Here is a 22,146-nt window from a genome sequence, read left to right as displayed (position 1 = left end):
TCTCTGAATACCGGAGCTTGCTTGTTTTCCAGGAAGTAAACATTATAAAAGTCCCCGCTAGTCGATGCCTGAGTGCCTTGTTGTGTCACGGTTGAGAAGACACCCCCATTACCAGTGTGCCGCTGTCTGACAAGCTGCAGAGCGGTCGGGTAGCGCTTGTATGGATGTGAGTCATACATAGCTTTGCGTTCGATGCAGAGAGCATTTGGAGAATGAGGGAATGTCGAAAGCTGACAGAATATGAATCTCTCTGGCAGTTTATCTTGGAAAAAATGGTTCGGTGTGTAAAACCATGAATACCAACGAGTGCGTTATTTGTATTATCAATACAATAGAGTCACCAGTCTCTGGCTACCCTGATTAGACAATTGGGTTCAGTTTTCATCTTTTTGACATTCCACGAAGAGAACACAGTTAAAAAGATCCCGTTCACAAAGACCTCAAACTCTGTAATATGTATCCAGTAAACAGTGGTTTATGAATGGGGATGATACAGGAACAGAAATTCCCTGAAATTTGAAGATGAAATGAATTTTGTACCAGATATGGCGAAGGGTTGAAAAACAGACTTCCCTTTCCCCAGCCACTTCTTCCAGCTCTTCCGGAGGGATCCCAAGGCGTTCCCAAGCCAGCCGAGAGACATCGTCCCTCCACCGTGTCCTCAGTCATCATCGCGGTCTTTTTCCGGTGAGGGAAGTCTGGGTATTCCTGCTGAAGCTACTTTCCCCGCGACCCAACCCGGAAAACCGGTAGATAATGGATGGATGGGTTGAAAAACAGAATATATGTGCATGAATGTGAGGGGAGGAGGAGGAGGAATGAAGCTCCAAGGAGAAGACATAGCGAGGGTGATGTACGGATTAGACACTGAAGGCACTGAAGAGACAACAGGAAGCAGACCTGGAGGTGGCAGAAATGAAGATGTTGAGGTTCTACCTCAGAAAGGATTAGAAATGAGCTCATTAGAGGGACAACCAAAGTTGGATGTTTTTGAGACAAGGTTAGAGAGAGCAGACTTGGATGGTTTGGACGTGTTCAGAGGCGGGAGAGTGCGTATATTGGTAGAAGGGTGCTGAGGATGGAGCTGCCAGGCAAAAGAGCGAGAGGAAGACCAAAGAAAAGGTTGATGGATGTTGTGAGGGAGGACAGTGGGTGTTAGAGAGGAAGACGACACGCTGTGGCGACCCCTAATGGGAGAAGAAGAAGAAGATACGGTGGAAGGGTTGCACGGTATGTTGTGGAAGACTGAAACACAACCCTACAACCCTTTCAGTCGTAAAAAAATCAGTCAGCTTTCCACTTAATTAGGATTCCTTATTTTTTGGTGCAAAATCCAACTAAATTACCTTGAGGCCTCCAGAACAGCAGCAAAGCAAACCACGTTTCCCTCTGACTCATCGTCAACTCCAGATGCCGAAACACAACGGGAATCTCGCCTCAACCAGACTGTGACACCGCCACTAATTACCAAGCACTCAGATCCCGCCGAGCGCAATGTCTTGTTAGTTTTCCATTTACACTTTTAATGCGATCAGGCGAGCTCTTCACTTGTCTCCCTCATCCAAAGCGTACTTACAATATCTTTGATTAAGAACAACTAATCTAGTTACGCTGACACCTGTAAGACGACATTTACAGCACCTATTAACGAGATAATCTGTCCATTCCCAAACTAATTCCGACCTCATTTAATATAGCCAGTGTTCTTTCCCCCGTTTAAAACGACTGGGATTTATACACACCCAATAATTCCTTTATCTTCAAAAATTTTGACCTTCACTTGACGAGAACACTCCACCACATAAATCCTTGATGAAAAAAGTCTCCTATTCACATGGACAAAATTGTTGGTACCCATCTCTGAATGCAAGAAAAAAAAATAAAAATATATGTATATATATATCTATATCGTGATCAATTAAATATTTTTAAAGTGACAAAAGTCATAAGAAACTTTCCTGAAAATGAATCACTGCAAATCAGACTTGCTTTGCTTACTCTGCTTACTGTGTGTCCTTCAAAACTTTTAATCAAGTCAGTCTGGGTGATATAGTCATTGTAATAACTGTGGTTTACCAAACCCACGTCCAATTTCTCTAGCCATACCCAGGTCTGATACTCCCCCACACCCGTTCTCAATCAAGAAATCACGTAAATAGGACTTGGCTGACAAAGTGAAGTCCAGCAGAAGATCCTCAAAACCTGGACATCAAGCCAAGATCAAAAGAAATTGAGGACCTAATGACAAATAATGTAATTGAGATCTATTCGTGTGGAAAAGATTATCCTGTAAAGCCATTTGTAAAGCTTTGGGACTCTAGCGAATCACATTGAGAGCCATTATCCAAAAATGGTGAAAAGATAGAAGAGTAGTGAACATTCCCAGGAGTGGTCAGCTTACAAAAATTACTCCAACAGCACGGCGACTCATGCAAGACGCTACAAAAAAAAAAAAAAAAATGAAACAAAAAACAAAGACCTGCAGGCCTCAATTGCCCGAGTTAAGGTCAGTGTCCATGACTCCACCATAAGAAGACACTGGGGGAAAAAAATGGCGGAATGGCAAACCTCCAAGACAAAAACCTCTGCTGCGTGAAAATAAATAAATAAATAATAATGCTTACCTCAGTTTTGGTCATGATGATCACCAAGAATTTTTGAAAAATACTAACAACTAAGTTGAAGTTTTAGGAGGGTGTGTCACATTCAATCTGGTGTAAAAGTTACTCGCATTTCAGAAAAATAACATCATACCAACATTAAAATACGAGGGTAGTAGTGTCATGTTCTAGGGCTATTCTGCTACTTCAGGACATGGAGGACTTCCTGTGATAAAATGAATCATGAATTCATCAATTCTGCCTCGCAAAAACTCCTGAAGGACAGGGTACAGCCATCCGTTCATGATCTCGAGCTTGAATGAACTTGGGTTCTGCAGCAGGACAATGATCCAAAACACACTAGCACATCTACCTTGGAATGGATGAAGAAAAACAAAATGAAGACTTTGGAGTGGCGTGGTCCAAGTCCTCATCTAAATCCTATTACGATGTTGTGGCATGACCTTAAAAAGGCAGTTCTTGCTCCAAAATCTCCAATGTGTGCCTGAATTACAGCAGTACTGCAAAAGTGAGTGGGGAAAAATTCCTCCACAGCGCAGGAAAGACTCCTTGCAACTTTTCCCAAATGCTTGAGACCAGTTGTTCCCGCTAAGTGTGGTCCAACCAGGGGTTAGGTTTAGGGAGCAATCACGTCTTCACACAGGGCGATGAAGGTCTGGATTTTTTTTCTCTCTTTGTAAAAAAAAACATTGACAAACTGTCTATATTTGTCTGATGATGGGAAAGTGAAAAAAAAAAGGCTAAAAAGTATCTGAAAGAACATTATTTGGGTAGATGAGATAAAACTGGCGTTCATTCCCAGACTACAAAAAAGAACACTGTCCCTACTGTGAAACGTGGAGGAGGCTTGGTTATGAGATCTGGGAGTGCTTTACTACATCTCGCACTGGTTTTCTTAAATCTGTACAGGGTACAGTAAAATCCCAAGACTATCTAAAGCACTCTGGAGTCAAATATACTGCCTAGTGTCAGAAAGCTTGGTCTTAGTCACAGGTCATGGTACATTTATAGAGCGTTAGGGAATACTGATTTTGTCAAACTAGAGATAGCGACGTATCTATAATATAACCAGTGCACGCGTCCTCTCACCCATCTATCCTTCCATCCGTTCATGACTTAAGGTTATGGTTTTGACATTTCATTCTCGGGGGAAGTAGGACCCGACTGACACCAGCAATGCTCACGGAACATTGGGACACAACAGTAATCGTTTCCCTCTAGTTTGACGGGAGCCAGAAATAAAATAAAGAATTCAGCATTTATCTTTATGTCCATTTCTAGTACATTTAGCTGAGCTCATTTGTGAAAATGGTGGCCCAAAAAGAGTCAAACACAAAAAGCCATAATGCTGAGCTTTCACCAGGTTCATTCGTAGACATTAAAAAGCAATTATCACCACGGAACGGAGTTTTGCTTGACAGAGGCTCGTACACGCTTTGCAATTTTAATGAATGGACCTTGCGGTAATGTACCAAATTACCGGAGCAAAACTCGCCAGCGAGGATTGTGTGAAAGGGCATAAAACTGCCCTCCACCCTCGCTTTGCCGTCAGAGAAATGCTCGCTGTCAGGATTAAAAAAAAGAAAGCCCATAAAAGCACATTTATTTCCTCTAACAACTGCAGCGAAGCGTTGCGTCACTTTCCTGGTATTGGAAGCTAACGCTGCGTGACAAGTGATTAGCGACAGACGATGTGTGCAGCAGTGTGTGTTTACCTGCTATGAGCATGTGCGTGAGACCAGCAGACTCTGACTCAGCACATCCTCATTGGGCCTCGAGAGGGGGGTTGGCTCTTTTTATTACCTAATCCAGTTTGGGAGATGAATCTGGCCCGTAATCTAATATTGTGGTGAATGACTGCTGGCGTATCCGTGTTTGTACTGTACGTTTTGATGGCCTTTGCTGAGGCTGCAGCTTGCAAGAGAGAGAGAATGAAAAAGTACACTATTCATACAAATAATTTAACTATTTTTTGTTACATTATTGTGTCGGCTAGTGTTGAATTAATACAAGTATTGTATGACAATAGGATTTACACAATCAGTGTTTTTGGTGCCGATCACCGAGTTTAAAGAAACGAAAACTGCGGAAGTCTGGTGTGGCAGAGAAATAGGTAAGAATAGTACAGGACATGTATGAGGGCAGCACAACAGTGGTGAGATGTACCGTAACAGAAGAATTTAAGGTGAAGGTGGGACTGAATCAGGGATCCGTGCTGAGCCCCTTCCTGTTTGCTGTGGTAATGGATAGGCTGACAGACGAGGCTAGACTGGAATCCCCTTGGAGCATGATGTTCGCAGATGATATTGTGAAAGCAGGGACTAGGTGGAGGAACAATTAGTAAGATGGAGGCACGCACTGGAAAGGAGAGGAATGCGATTAGCCGAAGTAAAACAGAATATATGCGCATGAATGAGAGGGGTGGAGAGGGAAGAGTGAGTGAGGTCTGACGACTTCAAATACTTGGGGTCAACAATCCAGAGCATTGGAGAGTGTGGTAAGGAAGTGAAAAAAACAGATCCAAGCGGGTTGGAACAGTTGGCGGAAGGTGTCTGGTGTATTGTGCGACAGAAGAGTCTCTGCTTGGATGAAGGGCAATGTTGAAGAGACAACAGAAAGCAGAACTGGAGTTGGGAGAAAGATGAAGATGTTGAGGTTCTCGCTCGGAGTGAGCAGGATAAGAAATGAGCTAATTAGAGGGATAACCAAAGTTGGATGTTTTAGAGACGAGGTTCGAGAGAGCAGTCTTTGATGGTTTGGACATGTCCAGAGGCGAGAAAGTGAGTATATTCGTCGAAGGGTGCTGAGGATGGAGGTGCCAGGGAAGAGAGCGAGAGGAAGACCACCATGCACGAGATAGGCTTAGATTGAAAAAGATGACATGTGGTGGCGACCCCTAACGGGACAAGCCGAAAGGAAAAGAAGAAGAGAACTTTTGTCATATTCATCAATTGTAAAAGATGTTAATTGGATTAAAATAAGTTTGGAATTCGGTGCTCTAGTTAGATCTTCCGTTCAAAACAATGGCAGCATTTTTACACACAACCACGAGCGCTAGCACTAGCTTGCTAGGCTTTGTAATGTTTTGTTCCCTGCTTACGAGGCGTATTATATTAAAAGTACCTCAAGCAAACCTGACACAAAGTCCTCCTCTGTCCTGAGAACTGGTGACCACCAACACAGCCCCCCCCCCTTGTTCTTATAATACAGTCGGTGCGCTACAATCATGTTGTCATCCCCACGGTAACAGATGTTAATCGGTCGCACATGAGTTGTCAAGATAAAACCCAATGATCGTAAAAAAACGGGATACGGTGGTATCGGAATACAAGATTTTATTGCAGTATTTTGACATTTTTGAAAGAAACACTTTTGAAAGACCAAATTATCCTGTCGTCTGAGCTACGCATTGTTTTTTTTTTAATAATTTGATTGGCAGTCAGATATTTACAGTATTATGTCAAAAGACAAAAAAAATATAATTATATAAATACCATTATGTAAAAATAAGCTATCTTTTGGATTGAGATATACTGTGCACAATGGCGACACGGAGTAAATGTCTTTTTCTGAGCCGATCAATGACGTCATTGATCAAATTGGGCTATTGTGACATCAAAACCAATCAGCAAAAAAATAAAAAATTTGAATTAAATCTGTGTAAATTCCAAATGACTCCATTCCCCAATATTTATGTGCTTCCCTTCAAATAAATGAATTGCACACTTCCCTCCCAGACACACTCCACATTGGAACCATAATGAATAAGAACGTCAAAATAACTTCATTACATTTTTTTTTGTTCCGACATAACTCCAGTGAGGCACGTAGGGGGATTTGTATGATGAAAGGCAGCGTTCAATCATGGAAGGCGCACATTGGAGTGAAATTAAGGCAGCATACAAGGAATTTGCCCAAGAGGCTTATATCTACATTAAATATATAGTTTACAGCGTTTTTTTTTTTTTTTTTTTAAAGGCAATAGAACAAAAAGAATTGTGGGCATATTTCTGCCCACTCCTCCCAGAATTTACCATTATAATCATTTTAATTTCTCTTATTATAAGTGTTATGTCGCAGGATACCAAGCTGGTCACATGTATCACTTCTTGCGTTTCCAAGAAGAAAAGCTTCATTCTTCTCGGTTGCCGTGACAATGGGAAAATGAAATTCTCAGCGTTTTGGATGGAAAGTGACAGCAAAGGACAGAGTGCTGCTTCGTGATTACATATTTCAAAGCACGTGTCATTTTTGTGCATCGGAGGCCTCCAGCAGCATCAATTCTTCATAGTTAGTGAAGCTGAAGTTTGAGAGATATTACGAACATTGAGAAGTATAATGCAGGTCCTAATAAAAATAAAAAATTTGGATGGGTCAATTTCTTTGAATTTGATCAATAACAGGAAAGAGGCGGCACACAGCTATTTTGACTGTTGAGTATTTGAATTATTGCCATAATTTAGCTTTTGTTTAAATGCAAAAATATATTGCCTGCTATGTGTCGGAAATTAAACTTCATTATTTTCAATATTGTTCTGAAGATGCCAATTAAAATGTTTCCTATTCCCTGATATTCATTTTCAATAATTTATATAATAATTTTATTAAAATTATAATTTTCTTTTTTGGTTTCATTTACAAATCGTACTTCTTTCTCACCCAAACCGTTTTTACTCAACGCCTCTGGAGAGGGGGCTTTGTCTCATGTTGTTGCAATACACCAGAGGGACCTGTGAGCCAAAGTGCATTCGTCAGTGTAGGACGGCCATTTTATATTCACACAACCTGAGACGGCAAAAATACATTTTTGCCATTGTTTGAAGGATGACTAAGCATGTATGAATTTTGCGTGGTTTTTGTTTATTTAATTAGGATCATTTATCCCCTTGCATCAAAAGTTTGAAGGGCAACAAGCAACTCGCATGATTTTTATGAAACTGTTTGCTATGATGCAAAAAATGTATTTCAGTTGGCCATCACCATCGCCTGTGTCAATAATAATTGCCTTTACCGTGAATGCCAACAATTTTAAATCAATAACTTACAAGGAGGACTGTAGCCGTTTCATCACGGGAAACTTAGATTAGTTTAGATTATCTTGGATTTTTTTTTAATTTTTAATAAGCATCTGTACCGTTATTGATCAAATTATAAGTAAATGATGCATATGTACAAAACAAATGGTTATATAATGCTAAAGAAGACCTACACGTTGGTAAGCCGCAATTAGCAAAAGTCACTGGAAAAAATATCATCATAGAAAATAATTGCGATGGAATCTTACTATCATTTGAATATGTTAAATAAATTGGGAAAAAAAATTAAACCCCATTGGATCCCGTCTCGTTAAACAGAGATTTAAGTCTTACAATGGGACTTCATTAAGTCTGCATCGAAACGTTTGTGCTAATTTGTAGAACTGGTCCGGGTGTCCGTGGAGCACGCTTAGGAGTGCACCAGTTTCAGGCCCTGTCCTGTGTCCAAAACGGCAGGTGGAAACCAAGCCAGTTTGCACCTCCTGAAGCACCGGAGACACACGCTGCACAGCCAAAACAGGTTGAGGCCGCAGCACCAGTTGGAGAGGTGCACCATGGGATACGTCACCGCGGGGAAGTGGGTCTTCCAGTGCTTGGCCACGTCGCTGCCCGTGGGGAGGTGCAGCGTGTAGTCGCTCCAGCGTTTTGACACGCCGTAGACCGCCGCCACGCTGCGTCCCTTCTCGGACCACTCCGTGTCGCAGTTCGGGTTGCAGTTGAACTCCACCCAATCGGACGTGAAGTCCCCGAGCAGGGGGGCCTCGCCCGCCTCCGGGTCGGGCCCGGAGGCCGACGGCTCGGCCGTTTGTATCGCTATGTAGACCCCGTCTACCCTACGTACCTCTTTGACCCAGGGGAGGGAGTTTTCCGTGTCCAGGACCAGGATGAGACGCGAGCAGTGGCCTGCGTTCTTCTCCTTCCACAGCTCCAGCAGCTGTGCCAGATGAAAACTCTCACCTCCTACCAAAATAAGAGTGGCAACTCAATCAAGTATTAGACCTATCCTTACCTATCTACCTTTTATCCTTACCCGTTTACATACTTTGTACTCTTACTGTAAAGCGCTAATATGGCGCCAAAGTCCTGGCCAATAAGAAAGTAGGAATTGGATGCACAGAAGTGACACATCTCGACTAATATTTTTATGTCAGGGTGTTGTTTGCATAACTTGTGGATGAATTTGCTTTGCTATGTGGCTAAAGATCACAAATGTATTGCAACGCTCACTTCCGGCCAAATGTTTTTGGGCTTTTCACTTTAATAGCACTTTTCTAAATTTGAGGTTCAGTATCTTGCTCAACTTAAGACACTAACTTAGACATGGTGACAAAGGCTCAAACCTCCAACCTCTGTGTTCTGAGACCACCTAAGCCAAGCCACCCGCATATACAGTGATGCCTCGGTTCTCGACCACGATCCGTTCCAGAAAATGGTTCGAAAAGTGAATTGTTCAATAACCAAATTGATGTTTCCCATTACAATGAATGGAAAAAGAAATAATGCATTCCAAGCCTAAAAAAATGTGGCTTTTTAAAGCATTTTTTTAGCTTTTCCTGATATTAAACAGCATAGTAGAAACACATGTACAGTTTAAATACTTTGTATAATAAAATAATTGAAGAAATATATTTATTTTTGGCTTAAAATGTATGCTTTAGTAGTAGAGTGCGCTAGGCTGGGAGTGCATTTCTGTATCTGTCACAACTCGGCCCCCAGCCTTGTAAACCTTTCTTTTATTCACAAAAGTGCAGAATAACTTTTATCAAACAAGAATGAGTGGGGGGGAGCGTTTGTTTGGAGCGTGTTATGTTATTTCCGTTATTTTTTTGGGGGGGGGGGGCGTTGGAATAGACAAAAACAAACATCACCTGCTTGCGCCGCGCGCATTGTTATTTCCAGGTTTTTTCAGCGGCGTGGAAATTCACAACAAAGCGCGTCGTGGGTCAGCTGGTCTGGCCACGCGCAATATGTTATTTCCGGGTTTTGTCGGAGCCGTTCGAGTACTGATTTTCGTTCGAAAACAGAAGCAAAAAAATCTCGAAATTTCCGTTGTTTGAAAACGGGGATGTTTGAAAACGGGGATGTTTGAAAACGGGGATGTTTGAAAACTGAGGCTTTACTATACTGTATTGTTTGTTTGTATGTTTTTTTAATCAAATATCAGTTAGAAAATTGTGACTGTAAGATGAGTTTGGGTACTTTCGAGTCATATTTTGGGTATGTTATAGAGCTGTTAATATAGCCAATTTTTTTTTTGGGGGGGGGCAGGCATTGATTACTCACTGCTATTTGTGGCAGAGCACCGTCAGTATCCCCCACGAATAGCGTGGATGAACTGTCGTGGTGTTAGCGGTTCAAGGACAATTCAGCGTGACACTCCTGATGGACAGAGTGTCTGCGCTTGGATCAAACCTGTCAGCTTCCACTTGCCCGACTGTCCGTCTAACCACAGCAGATACACAAAGTGCACGAATAAAATGGCTGACTTTAACAGAAGGCGTGGGCAGCAAAAATGTAGTGGGGTGTGTTTCCCTGCCGACAAATTTGAAATCAGTTGCTCAAGTTAAGGGCACGATCTGTAGTATCTCGTCTGAAAATTACAGCTTGAGGTGTTAAGTTAGGATGCTGACATAAAGACAACTTTTGCGGTCTTTATCCCCCCAGACAGTCTGTCAGGTCATCATTTGTGTCGCAGAAAGACTGCCTGCAACTTTCCCAGAATTCTCTGCTCGGCTTCTGTCCTTCACAGCAATTTTAACTCCTTGGGCGCACTTGTCTGGACTGTGACAAATCAGCCTGTGAATGACTGAGGGATGAGGGGAAGAATGCAAAGTGGAGAGAGGGATGCAAATGACACTTGCAGGGCGAAGGCAATCACTAAATGAGAGGGAGAATAAATGTTTTTTTCTGAAGAAACAAAGGTGCTTAACGGATAATTATAGTGTGATACTTTTGGTGTATAAAAACATGACAGTGAAGAAAATAAGTATTTGAACACCTTGCTATATTGCAAGTTCTCCCACTTAGAAATCATGGAGGGGTCTGAAATTTTCATCGTAGGTGCATGTCCACTGTGAGAGAGATCATCTAAAATCCTTTATTTGAACACCTGAGGAAACCAACGTTAATATTTGGTATAGTAGCCCTTGTTTGCAATTATAGAGGTCAAACGTTTCCTGTAGTTGTTCACCAGGTTTGCATACACTGCAGCAGGGATTTTGGCCCACTCCTCCACACAGATCTTCTCTAGATCAGACAGGTTTCTGGGCTGTCACTGAGAAACAAGGAGTTTCAGTTCACTCCAAAGATTTTCTATTGGGTTTAAGGTCTGGAGACTGGCTAGGACACGCCACAACCTTGATAAGCTTCTTACGGAGCCACTCCTTGGTTTTCCTGGCTGTGTGCTTCGGGTCACTGTCATGTCGAAAGACCCAGCCACAATGTTGCGTAAGATGTTGTTCCCATAAATCTCACAATACATGGCCGTGGTCATCCTCTCCTTAAAAAAAGTGCAGTCGTCTTGTCCCATGTGCAGAAAAACACCCTCAAAGCATGACGCTACCACCCCCATGCTTCACAGTAGGCATGGTGTTCTTGGGAGGGAACTGATCATTCGTCTTCCTCCAAACACGGTTAGTTGAATTATGACCAAAAAGTTCCATTTTGGTCTCATCTGACCACAAAACATTCTCCCATGACTCCTCTGTATCATCCATATGGTCATTGGCAAACTTAAGACGGGCCTTGACATGTGCTGGTTGAAGCAAGGGGAACCTTCCGTGCCATGCATTTTTCAACGTCTTAGTGTATTATCAACAGTCGCCTTGGAAACGGTGGTCCCAGCTCTTTCCAGGTCATTGACCAAGTCCTGTCGTGTAAACCTGGGCTGATTCCTCACCTTTCTAAGGATCATTGAGACCCCACGAGTTGATATCTTTCATGGGGCTCCCCTCCGATTGGGATTGACCGTCATGTTTCGTTTCTTCCATTTTCTAATGATTGCTCCAGCAGTGGACCTTTTTTCACCAAGCTGCTTGGCAATTTCTCCGTAGCCCTTTCCAGCCCTGTGGAGTTGTACAATTTTGTCTCTGGTGTCTTTGGACAGCTCTTTGGTCTTGCCCATGTTACAAGTTTGAGTCTTACTGATTGTGCGGGGTGGACAGGTGTCTATATGCAGCGAACGACCTCTCACAGGTGCATCTGATTCAGGATAATACATGGAGTGGAGGTGGACTTTTAAAGGCGGACTAACAGTTCTTTGAGCGTCAGAATTCTAGCTGATGCACAGGTGTTCAAATACTTATTATATTATATCATATATTTATTTATTAAAAAAAATCATACAATGTGTTCTCTGGATTTTTCTTTTTAGATGATCCCTCTCTCTCACAGTGGTCATGCACCTTCAATGAAAATTTCAGACCCTCCATGATTTCTAAGTGGGAGAATTTGCAATATAGCAGGGTGTTCAAATACTTATTTTCTTCAATGTATAGTATGTAAGACCCATCTGTCCATTTTCCATACAAACAGAACTATTGTGACCATCGCCATGTACGGTACGATTTTCTCTGGCATCCTAGTACAAAAGTGGATGAGAGCACAAATGAGTGCGGTTGCTGGGAAACTAGTTATATCAACCACTTCATCCATTTTTTTATACAGCTTGTCCTTGTTTTGATCACAGGTAAGCGTCGGCCAGTATTCGATTCTGCCGGTATGATAACCACAAAAACAGGAAGGCGTTCGTTCAACACCAAACTTTAGAAGTGTGCATAACTGAGGAAGGAATGCTAACCACTTGTTCGCCATGCTGCCCAGCTTCATCAAAACTCACCAGCTAGCGCCCAGGCTCCGCTTCCTTTCTGCGTGTGCCCGCTGTAGAAGATCAGGTAGGTGTCGTGGCGCGGCCCGTCCGCCGTCCGCAGCTCCAGGAAGTTGCGCAGCTTGCCGTGCAGCGTCTCCAGGCTGACGCCGCTGGCCGAGTAGTCGCAGCCGAACGTCCGGATCATGTGGTGCGAGAAGAGACGCTGCACGTTGTTCAGCATCCCCGTGGAGCGCAGGTTCAACTGCTGGGCCTGCTCCGGGGGCAGCAGCGAGGGCTGCCCGTCGGCGCTGCGAAAGGGAATGGGGAAAAAAAGAGAGTTGTGAGCATAAAAACACTGAAGTAGATCAGAGAGTTCGGAATGAAAGCAAAGGCTGAGGAGGTGAGCAGGATGATGACAACAGACTGAAAAGCAAAGTCAAGGGCAAAGTGATATGATGAAAAACTGTGTGGTTGTACGTGGATGGCAGCTGCATGAGCAACATAGTCGGGGGTGTGTGGGAAGGGGGGGGGGTGACATGTACACGCTATCTCACACACACACAAAGTCAAGGCTGGCTGCAAATCACACGGCCATACATTCCCCTTCAATCTGCGGGCTTGATGTTATTCATGGCCAAGTGGATGGGAGTCATGCCTCACGCCCGCACTCCAGTCATCTGCACGACGCGTGTCGTCATATTACGCCCGGCGCCCCCATTATCACCTTCGACATCAGTTTCGCAAGGACGGGTGAAAGTTGGGTTTGCGGTGCACGGGATGGAGTCCTGGCAACTACTCATCATATGTGCAGTGTGATTACATCATTCATTCATACTACCGTAATTCCCAGCCTATTGAGCGCACCTGGTTCTAAGCCTCACGCAGTACATTTGTAAAGGAAATACCATTTGGTACATACATACGCCGCACCTGTGTAAAAGCTGCAAGTGCCCTAGTTTAAACTCACATTGAGACACGAAATATTTACAAAGAAAGACGGTACACAGAGTTTTACGCTAGCACCGCCACGCTAACGCCCCGCTAACAGGGCCGGTTAAAAACAAAAAACATACCGGTAAAAGTCACTGAGACATGCCAGTAGCACGCTAGAGCAGCGCTAATAGGGCCGGACCGGTAAAAGTCACTTTTTCGGCATATATATTCCACTGGTCTCACTTTTTATGCTCGAGTGCCCCTTTGCGGCCTTTAGAAAAAATGTACAAATTAGCCGCATCACCGCATAAACTGCAGGGTTGAAAGCGTGTGAAAAAAGTCGCGGCTTATAGGCCGGAAATTACGGTTCATATTTGACCTGCTAAGCAGAAGTGTTTTACATTTTCTCTTTTTTAAAAAGGGACTAAATGATTTGTTTCTTTTTTTTTTTTTTGCTTAAAGACTAATTATGAATACACACAAATACGCCAATTCACTTAAAAATTAACACAGAGTTGTTTTGCTTTTTTCTTTACACAGCTGACAGTTTTGAAATTCACATTGAGTCCTAGTTATAACCCTTTTCAGTAATGGCTTGAACAAAAACAGTGGCGCATTACACAGTGCAGTGCAAATTTAATTGCCCCTTTCTCAAATGTTTAGTTTTTTGCACCTAACCCTAACCCTAATGGTTAAGATCATCAAACAAATGTAAATAGATAAGATAACCCTTCGAACAATTTTTCAACCCTAATCTATTGAAAATGCAAACACACCTTATGAGACCATGAAATTACTTTCGTTAATATCATTTTTTGGAAAGGTGAGTTCATTTTCAATGACTACATCCAACCTTCGTTACATCCAGACCTTCTCAAAAAAGCAATTAAACAGAACCTGTGTGACCAAATGAAGAAGGGCAAAAGCTGCAACAAAATGCCACAACCCAAATAAATTCCAAAACATAAAAATAAATGATAAATAATACCGTAAAGCGGCACAAAATATCACTACAGAACTGTGAAAAACAACTTGCCAGTTATAATTTCAGTTGTCGCTGCTGAGGATGGCCCAACCGGTTATTAGGCTTTCAGGGGAATTTACTTTTAATTTACACAAAGGTATTTGTAGTTTGAAATAGTTTTTTTGCTTTAATAAATAAAAATCCCCCTCTAAAAACTCCGCTTTACTTTACTTGGGTTATCTTTGACTATTTACCTATGTTTGATGATCTGAAGACAAAGTAGGAAAATTATGCCCCCCCCCAAAAAAAATAAGAATTACTTTTTCGTCGTACTGTTTGGAGACAGAAATCAACAGTACACAGACACCCTGCCCTGCGATTGGCTGGCAACCAGTGCAAGGTGTACCCCGCCTCCTGCCCGTTGACAGCCACAACCCTCGTGAGGATAAGCGGTGAAGAGAACGGATGGCTCGATGTTTTATACCGCTCTGAGGTGGTCATGGTGGGTGCACCAGAAAGAGCTGCACAATGACCGTCCAACTATTAATTTATAATTCTATTGAATTATGTCACATCTGTATGCTTTTTTTACAATACAGTTACAATATTGTGGAGTGTTTTCTTGTTAGAATACAAATTACACTGTTTTTTGTTCCTTTTCCGACTATCTTGCGTTGATTTGTTTTGCTTTTTTTAAACGGTGGAAATTTGTGTCACTAAAAGTACAGTTTTGTAGAAACCCGTCCCGAGACCCGCATCTGCGCTGACGGTGATTGCGCGTGCAAATACAGAGGCTCCCCGCCGCACTTTAACTCGCACGGGCGGCTTTAATAAGAAAAATGACACGCTTCATCCACGGCGTGGCTCGGCAAGCTCATCTCATCTTTTCAGATCTGGTGGCACCCAGGGGAAGAACGGCTCGTAGTTTTTTGAGATGCACGCCACATCGTCCCCCGTCTCTCGCTTTCATCCTCGCTCGGAACCCCTCCCTCCTGTCAAAACGCTGTCCCTTCTCACTTCTCCCTCACTTGGTTTCGAGCCTCTCCTTGTTTTTCCCTCGCTGCAGTCACACCCTCCTATTTTTTTTTTATTTTTGATTTTATTTTGGCCTCCCACTTCTCACCCTGATTGCTGTAATCTCCCTATGGGCCTCTTGTCATTGTGGCAACATGATCCGCAGCCATCAAGCAGACTATTACACACCGCTGCATTCTCATCATGCCCTCAGTCGTCCCTGCGGGCCCGGCTGCGTGCAGCCCCGAATGCAGAGGGGCGGTGGCGCGGCGGGAGTTGGGCACGGAAAGGATCTATGTACAGGAGGCACGCCACGTCGGTGATGGAGCGATATGACGGCGAGCGTTCCACGCTTTCATTGAGTGAGCAGATCATCAAAAGTAACTGGCCTATTAAAAAAAGATGCCAAGAAACTGTGTGTGTGTGTGGGGGGGGGCAGCTAACGGCTAAACGCTGCACCACTTAGTATGCTGTGCAGGGACCGACAGAATGATCCCTGTAGGGGCCGAACATTAGCGGCATGTTGATGCATCTTTATTGGCTTATTTATCCAGTTGGTTTTGTATTAACTGAGAGGGGAGTTGAGACGGGATATCATATTAATAAAAGCCTCAGAAATCCTCCCCCAATATGGAAACTTAAAGGTCAAGTGTCACCCCTATAAACATTCTAAAATAGATATTGAGTGGAAAAATACATATAACATTATTTACTTTGATGCCTATGCTAAAAAATAGATATGAGAGGAGAGCGCGTCATCCATGCGCAAAATTGCGGAAGCGTCGTTCGACATCCAAGTGGTCGCCATATTGGCTGCATCTCCTGCCCGTGATGTCACATTCGCAATTGAAAACAGCGGCTGCACGGAAGCCTTCTGATGTGCACGTCGACACATTTGGCACCCTTGACATACGGACACTTGACCTTAACGATTTAAAGGTCAGCTCAACCACGTGCGACGACAACGGCGTAAAGTGGCCCGCCTCGAGGTAGCTTATCAGGGCGCCGAAAATGAGCCACGCCGGCCGAGGAGCCGCGTCCGTCAGTCACGGCTTCAGCGAAGGCTGCCACGTCGGGCTCGGAAACGGCGGCGGCTGTGAACAATGCTGCCGGCAAAAGTGCACTCAGCCACGTGCAACGACAACGCCGTAAAGCGGCCGCTGGTCACGTGCCATTGCCAGCAGCGTAGTTCATAGCCGCCGCTGTCAGTCATGAACAACACCGCAGATTATCGCCGCCGACAATGGCGCATTCAGCTGCGAGCGACGACAACACCGTAAAGCGGCCCAGCTCAGTGCCATGATAAGCCACCCCAGCCGCGATGAGCCCCCTGGGTGCCACCCCAGCCGAAGCCGTAATCGGCTCGTCGCACCCGGACTGAGTACGCTACATACTGTCATACTGTCGGGGAGTCTGTTGTTAGTTAGAAGTGATCCGCATATCATCTAAAACTCAAAACAATTGGGTAATATTGCCCCAGATACTTCACTCGATTGTGAGATGTTCTATTCTTCGGAAAGAGCTTCCGTGTCAGAAGGGGCTGTTCGTCTCCCATAGTAAGGGTCACAGCGTGTTTTCAATGGCGAATGTCCGGGGTGACGTCACGGACAGTAAATGCAGCCAATATGGCGACCACCTGGATGTCGAATGAGACTTTTGCGACTTTGCGCACGGATGACGCGCTCTCCGCTCACTTATTTTTTCCTATAGACATGGAAGTGAATCATGTTATATGTATTTTTTATTTCAATATCTATTTTAGAATGTTTAAAGGGATGACACTTGACCTTTAAATCTGTTAACTCGAAATCCTACCCGCAGTATGTAGTCGGGATGACCAGGGCGTAGCCGACGCAGGTGCCCCCCAGACAGCTCCCCAGCTCGTGGAATAGCCCGTGGGCCAGCGACTCCAACGGTAGCACCACCAGCAGCGCGCTGAGGAAAAGACCATTGGCCGGCTACACAGAGAAGACAGGGGGAAAAAAAAGTCATTTCCTTCCATTTGTCACTTACATTTTGCGCAGAAGCGGCCACAGTCAATTAATTGGTGGTGACAATTTGCAAGATAGTTACGCAACACGGGACCTACTGCAGGATCATGCTCCAAGAGACACAATGCACTGTTAAGACTGTCTCAACATCAGTAAACATCGAAAACAAAACGCTTTACGAACGAAAATGATCACGTAAAGAGAGACAGAAACATTTGAACTTGTTACAATATACTGTAATTTCCAGTTTATTAACCGCAACTTTTTCCCCCCCACACGCTTTCAACCCTGCGGTTTATGCGGTTATGCGGCTAATTTGTGCAGTTTTTTCTAACGGCCGCAAGGGGCCACTCGAGCGGAAAAGATAAGAGTGAGACCGGTGGAATATATGTGCCGAGGAAGTGACTTTTACCGGTCCGGCCCTGTTAGCGCTCCGCTAGCGTGTTACCACCGTGTCTCTGGGATTTTTATCAGTATGTTTTTATTAACCGGCCCTGTTAGCGCGGCGGCGCTAGCATTAGCGTTAGCCCTGCTAGCGGTTAGCGCTGTGTTAGTGGTAGTGGCTGCTGCTGACTTACTGTCACATCTCAGTGATTTCGGAATGTTATTTTTGTTTGAATGTTTTCTTAGTAACTTCAGCTGGTGCATCTTTTACATCATAAGTCAATTCAAAATGAAAATACATTTATTGACTTTTATCACTGAATGGTAACCTTGTTTGGGGAACACCAGTTACAAATTGGGGTACGAGAGCACCGAATTGGGGTTATGCACAAACACCTTTGAATAACGCAGCTAGAAACACACCGTAATCTCCGGCCTATAAGCCGCAGTTTTTATATTATTTATGTGCTGATGCGGCTAATTTGTGCATTTTTTTTTCTAACAGCCGGAAGGGGGCACTCGAGCGGAAAAGGTAAGAGTGAGACCGGTGGAATATATGTGTCAAGGAAGTGCCTTTTGCCAGTATGTTTTTTTCTTCACCGACCCTATTAGCGCCGCACTAGCGGTTGCTGCTGTTGTACTGCCGCGTCTCAGCGATTTAGGTGGTTTTTTTTGTTTTTAACTGGACCTGTTAGTGCAGTCCTAACATGTTGCTACTGTGTAGCTGCCGTGGCTGTTTTTTTTTTTTTTTTTTTTTTACCGGAATGTGTTTTTTTTCCAGCAATGTTCGTGCTACCGTGTTGTTGCTATGTTACGCTAAGCTAAGGTATTAAAACTTTGAAAAAGCTTTCTGTTTACTGTCTATGTAAATATCTCATGTTTCAATGGGGGTTTCAATGTGGGAACTTGCGGCTTGTGCACAGGTGCAGCTAATATATGTACCAAATAGTATTTCCTTGAGAAATGTACTGGGTGAGGCTTATAAACAGGTGTGCTCTGTCGGCCGGGAATTACGGTAAATAAAATCAATTTTCTGAGTCACGAGCACAAAGTCTCACTTAGCATTCTCCTCGAGACGTGTTGATTTCACCGCGTGCCTGCTGCTCCTTCCAAGAATGCTAATCAATTTCCAAAAGTGGAAGTCACAAAAACACGAGCAGCATGACAAGAGTTCCCCCAAAATTACAGTCTGTCTAAATGTCTGGTTGGAGTCTGGCGGGAATGGAGACGTCAACCTGAATACGACACCAAGAACTTGGAAAAGGGCCTTTGGGGGATTTTTTATTTTTATTTTTTTATCACGTATCGCCTTCAAATTATAGTGAAACATTCTAACCATACGTCTCAACTCTTTCATTTTGTCTGCTATTTGGGGAACCCCTACTCCAATTGGCTGTCAGGTTTCATTCAAAAATATAAACCAATAAGATCGAGAGGGGTTCCCCAAATCAACACGTGAAAATAACCTGCCGTCACTTGGCCTAAAAACTTGAATTAAATAGCAGAAATGAAACGTACCTCATCTGCTGTAGTAATTCCCGGCCTACAGAGCGCACCTGGTTACAAGCCTCACCGGGTACATTTGTAAAGGAAATACTATTTGGTCCATACATATGCCGCAGCTGTGTAAAAGCCACAAGTGCCCACATTGAAACAAGATATTTACAAAGAAAGACGGTACACAGAAAGATTTTAACACGAGCGTGGCGCTAGCGTTAGCACTAGCATTAGCGCCACGCTAATGCTAACAGGGCCGGTTAAAATAAAACTTACCAGTAAATAACACTGAGATACCACAGTAATACAACAGAAACACACTAGCACAGCACTAACGCTAGCACAGCGCGAACAGGGCCGGTAATAAGTCACTTCCTCGGCACATATATTCCACCAGTCTCACTTTGACCTTTTCCCCTTGCGGCCGTTAGACACAATGCACAAATTAGCCGCATCACCGCATAATCCGCAGGGTTGAAAGCGTGTGAAAAAAGACGCGGCTTGTAGGCCGGAGGTTACAGTAACCGTCTTTTTGCGACTATTTCTCGTGGAGTGTTTTAAAGGCGTTTGCAGTGATCATTCCATTCTTTTTTTAATAAATGGCAGATAATTGACTACCTGATGTTGACAATCAAAGTTTCTGGTAGTGTCTTACCTGCCAGGACACGGCACCCAGAATGACGGTGGACAGCAGGCTGAAGAACATCAGCCGCTCGGAAATTAGGCAAAAGTGTCGGATGCCCCTGGAGGCCATGACCTGGTCCAGGCTGCGGCTGCTGGAACGCTGCGCCCGCCAGGCTTTCTGGCACTCGCTCAGCTTCGTATGGAAGCCCCAGATTGTGATGAGGACGACGACGTGGCAGATGCACCAGAAGAGGCCGAAGAGGCAGAAGCCCGGGATCACCAAGTACCACAGCTCCAAGTGGCTGAGCTGCGCAAGAGAAAAGTATTTAAATGTACTCTGCTATATTTAAAAAAAAAAAAAAAAAAAAAAAACACTAGTCCATGTTCATTTTTCAACCAGGTTTTCAAACTCATCACAGTACATAATCGAAACAAACGTGAAAATTCCCGCCCCCTTGGTTGTACCTTAAAGGCAGCCAAGATGATGAAGGTCAGCTCTAGCAGGGTCAAGGGCAGGAGGGACAATCGCCTCCACATGTTCCCCAAGGTGAGCACAGGCATCCAGCGTTCGGTGGCACCAAGCCCGCTGAAGTACACGTCCAACACGGGCTCGCACAGCAGCCTGCCCAGGTAGCACCCCAAGGCGAAGGGGTTGGCCGCAATGTCCAAGGCTTGGAAAAACACCAGAGAGGTGACCAGGGCGAAGCTGACCAAGTTGGGCAAGGCCAGGAGGGACTTCATCCTCAAGTCCACGATGAGCGCGCCCAGAGCCGCCACGAGACCGACGATGGCCACCGACTTGTTGAGAAGCATGGTGGTGCTGGCGATGGCAAACCCGAGCAGCTCGAGGAACTCGGTGGACTTCAGAAAGAGGGCTCTGTCGCGGACGGAGCGGCATAATCGCTCCGTCACGGCCCACACCGCCTTCATTATCACGCTGGCCAGGAGGAGATAGTTGGCGACCACTTCCTTCACGTCGGAATCCAAGGCGGGACTGTTGAGGAAGCACAGGAGGCCGAGCAGGAAGCCAAACCACAGGTGGAACAGGCTCAGGCTGGCCTGCTCCATGCTGAAGTAATAATGGAGGATGCTCGCAATCCCGAGGACGAAAAGACCCAGGATGAAGATGACGAGGATCATCGGCTCGCTGGTCACCTCCCAGCGCAGGTACATCCCGACGCACACCGCCACCATGAGGTTCAGGCTTGACAGGTAACCAAGGCAACGTATTGATGTGATCATGTCCACCTCCTTGGGCCCCTCGACGGTCAGCTCCTCTTCCTCTTCGTCGTGAGCCATGGCTGACAGAAAAAATTAAAGCTTGCAAACTTCTTGCGTGATTAAAAATAAATCAGCCCCTGAGGAAAAAAAAAAAACGTTTTTTTTTTAATTTCTGCTCCTTTTAAGCGGTTGCATCAACCCTGTCCTGAAATCTCAACTTTTATTTATATTACAAGCCATAACAGAGAAAGTGCTGCGACATGATTTGCTACGAGTGCTGAAACTGAAACAACAAGCAGATAACACCGCACGCAATTATTTACTAAGTATAGTTGTGGAGAAGTTCCACGTTTAGTTGGCCAGCGGGTGCGGTGCGGCTGACAGTTTTCTGGCGATGTGGCAATTCAGCAGGGGAGCTCAATGCTCACTAACGTTAGCATAACCGATGATTATTCATTCAACATTGAAGTAACTCGCTGCTTTTTTTTTTTTTTTTTTTTTGCTGACAGAACAGGACGCGTTCAAAAACACGACTTAGTAAACCCCTTCCAGTATATGAGCTTAGTTTTTGTAGAATATTTATCGATAAAAATGAAACTTACATGATGTTGACTAAATGTGAGCAATTGTACTTCCGGATTCCAAAGTACAGCAAGTTGAGAGGGTAAAATAGCCCGAGATTCGCTTTTCGTTTGTTGCCCGTTGAGCCACCGTATAATACGTCAAATTAATTTAATATCTTTTGCACATCATTTTTAAATCTTGTAAATGTCTTGTCAAGAACACACAGTAATAGTGCTTACTTGAAATAATAACCTGTAGTTTAGTAAAATACCATTCTTTCTGGGAATCCCTGACAATTTATGTAAATAGTTATTGACACTTAACATAATGATACCATGACGTCGTGCCTCAAAATTTTTGTATTCTGGTATATTGTTGTAGTCAGTGGTGAACTCTCAGGACTTCTCTGATGGCCTAAACATGAGCACTCACCTACATGTACAAATTCCATTTTTAATTTCGTATATATTTACTCCTGATAATCTTTCCT

At 44.1% G+C, this 22,146-nt stretch overlaps 1 protein-coding gene across 1 annotated transcript; it reads right to left on the bottom strand.

Moving 5' to 3' along the window:
* Positions 1 to 5,939: 5,939 nt before the first annotated feature.
* On the bottom strand, positions 5,940 to 21,790 carry tmem168a (transmembrane protein 168a). The gene is made up of 6 exons (XM_061807402.1): positions 21,695 to 21,790; positions 20,337 to 21,229; positions 19,903 to 20,178; positions 17,191 to 17,333; positions 12,495 to 12,772; positions 5,940 to 8,617 (listed from the first exon to the last, which is right to left on the bottom strand). Exons 2-6 carry the CDS (start codon positions 21,168 to 21,170, stop codon positions 8,067 to 8,069), a joined length of 2,082 nt encoding a protein of 693 aa, XP_061663386.1. The 5' UTR covers positions 21,171 to 21,229; positions 21,695 to 21,790; the 3' UTR covers positions 5,940 to 8,066.
* Positions 21,791 to 22,146: the final 356 nt, after the last annotated feature.

This window comes from Syngnathoides biaculeatus, chromosome 20, assembly GCF_019802595.1.
Source record: "Syngnathoides biaculeatus isolate LvHL_M chromosome 20, ASM1980259v1, whole genome shotgun sequence".
Taxonomy (NCBI): domain Eukaryota; kingdom Metazoa; phylum Chordata; class Actinopteri; order Syngnathiformes; family Syngnathidae; genus Syngnathoides; species Syngnathoides biaculeatus.
This window is presented reverse-complemented; position numbering and strand designations above follow the sequence as displayed.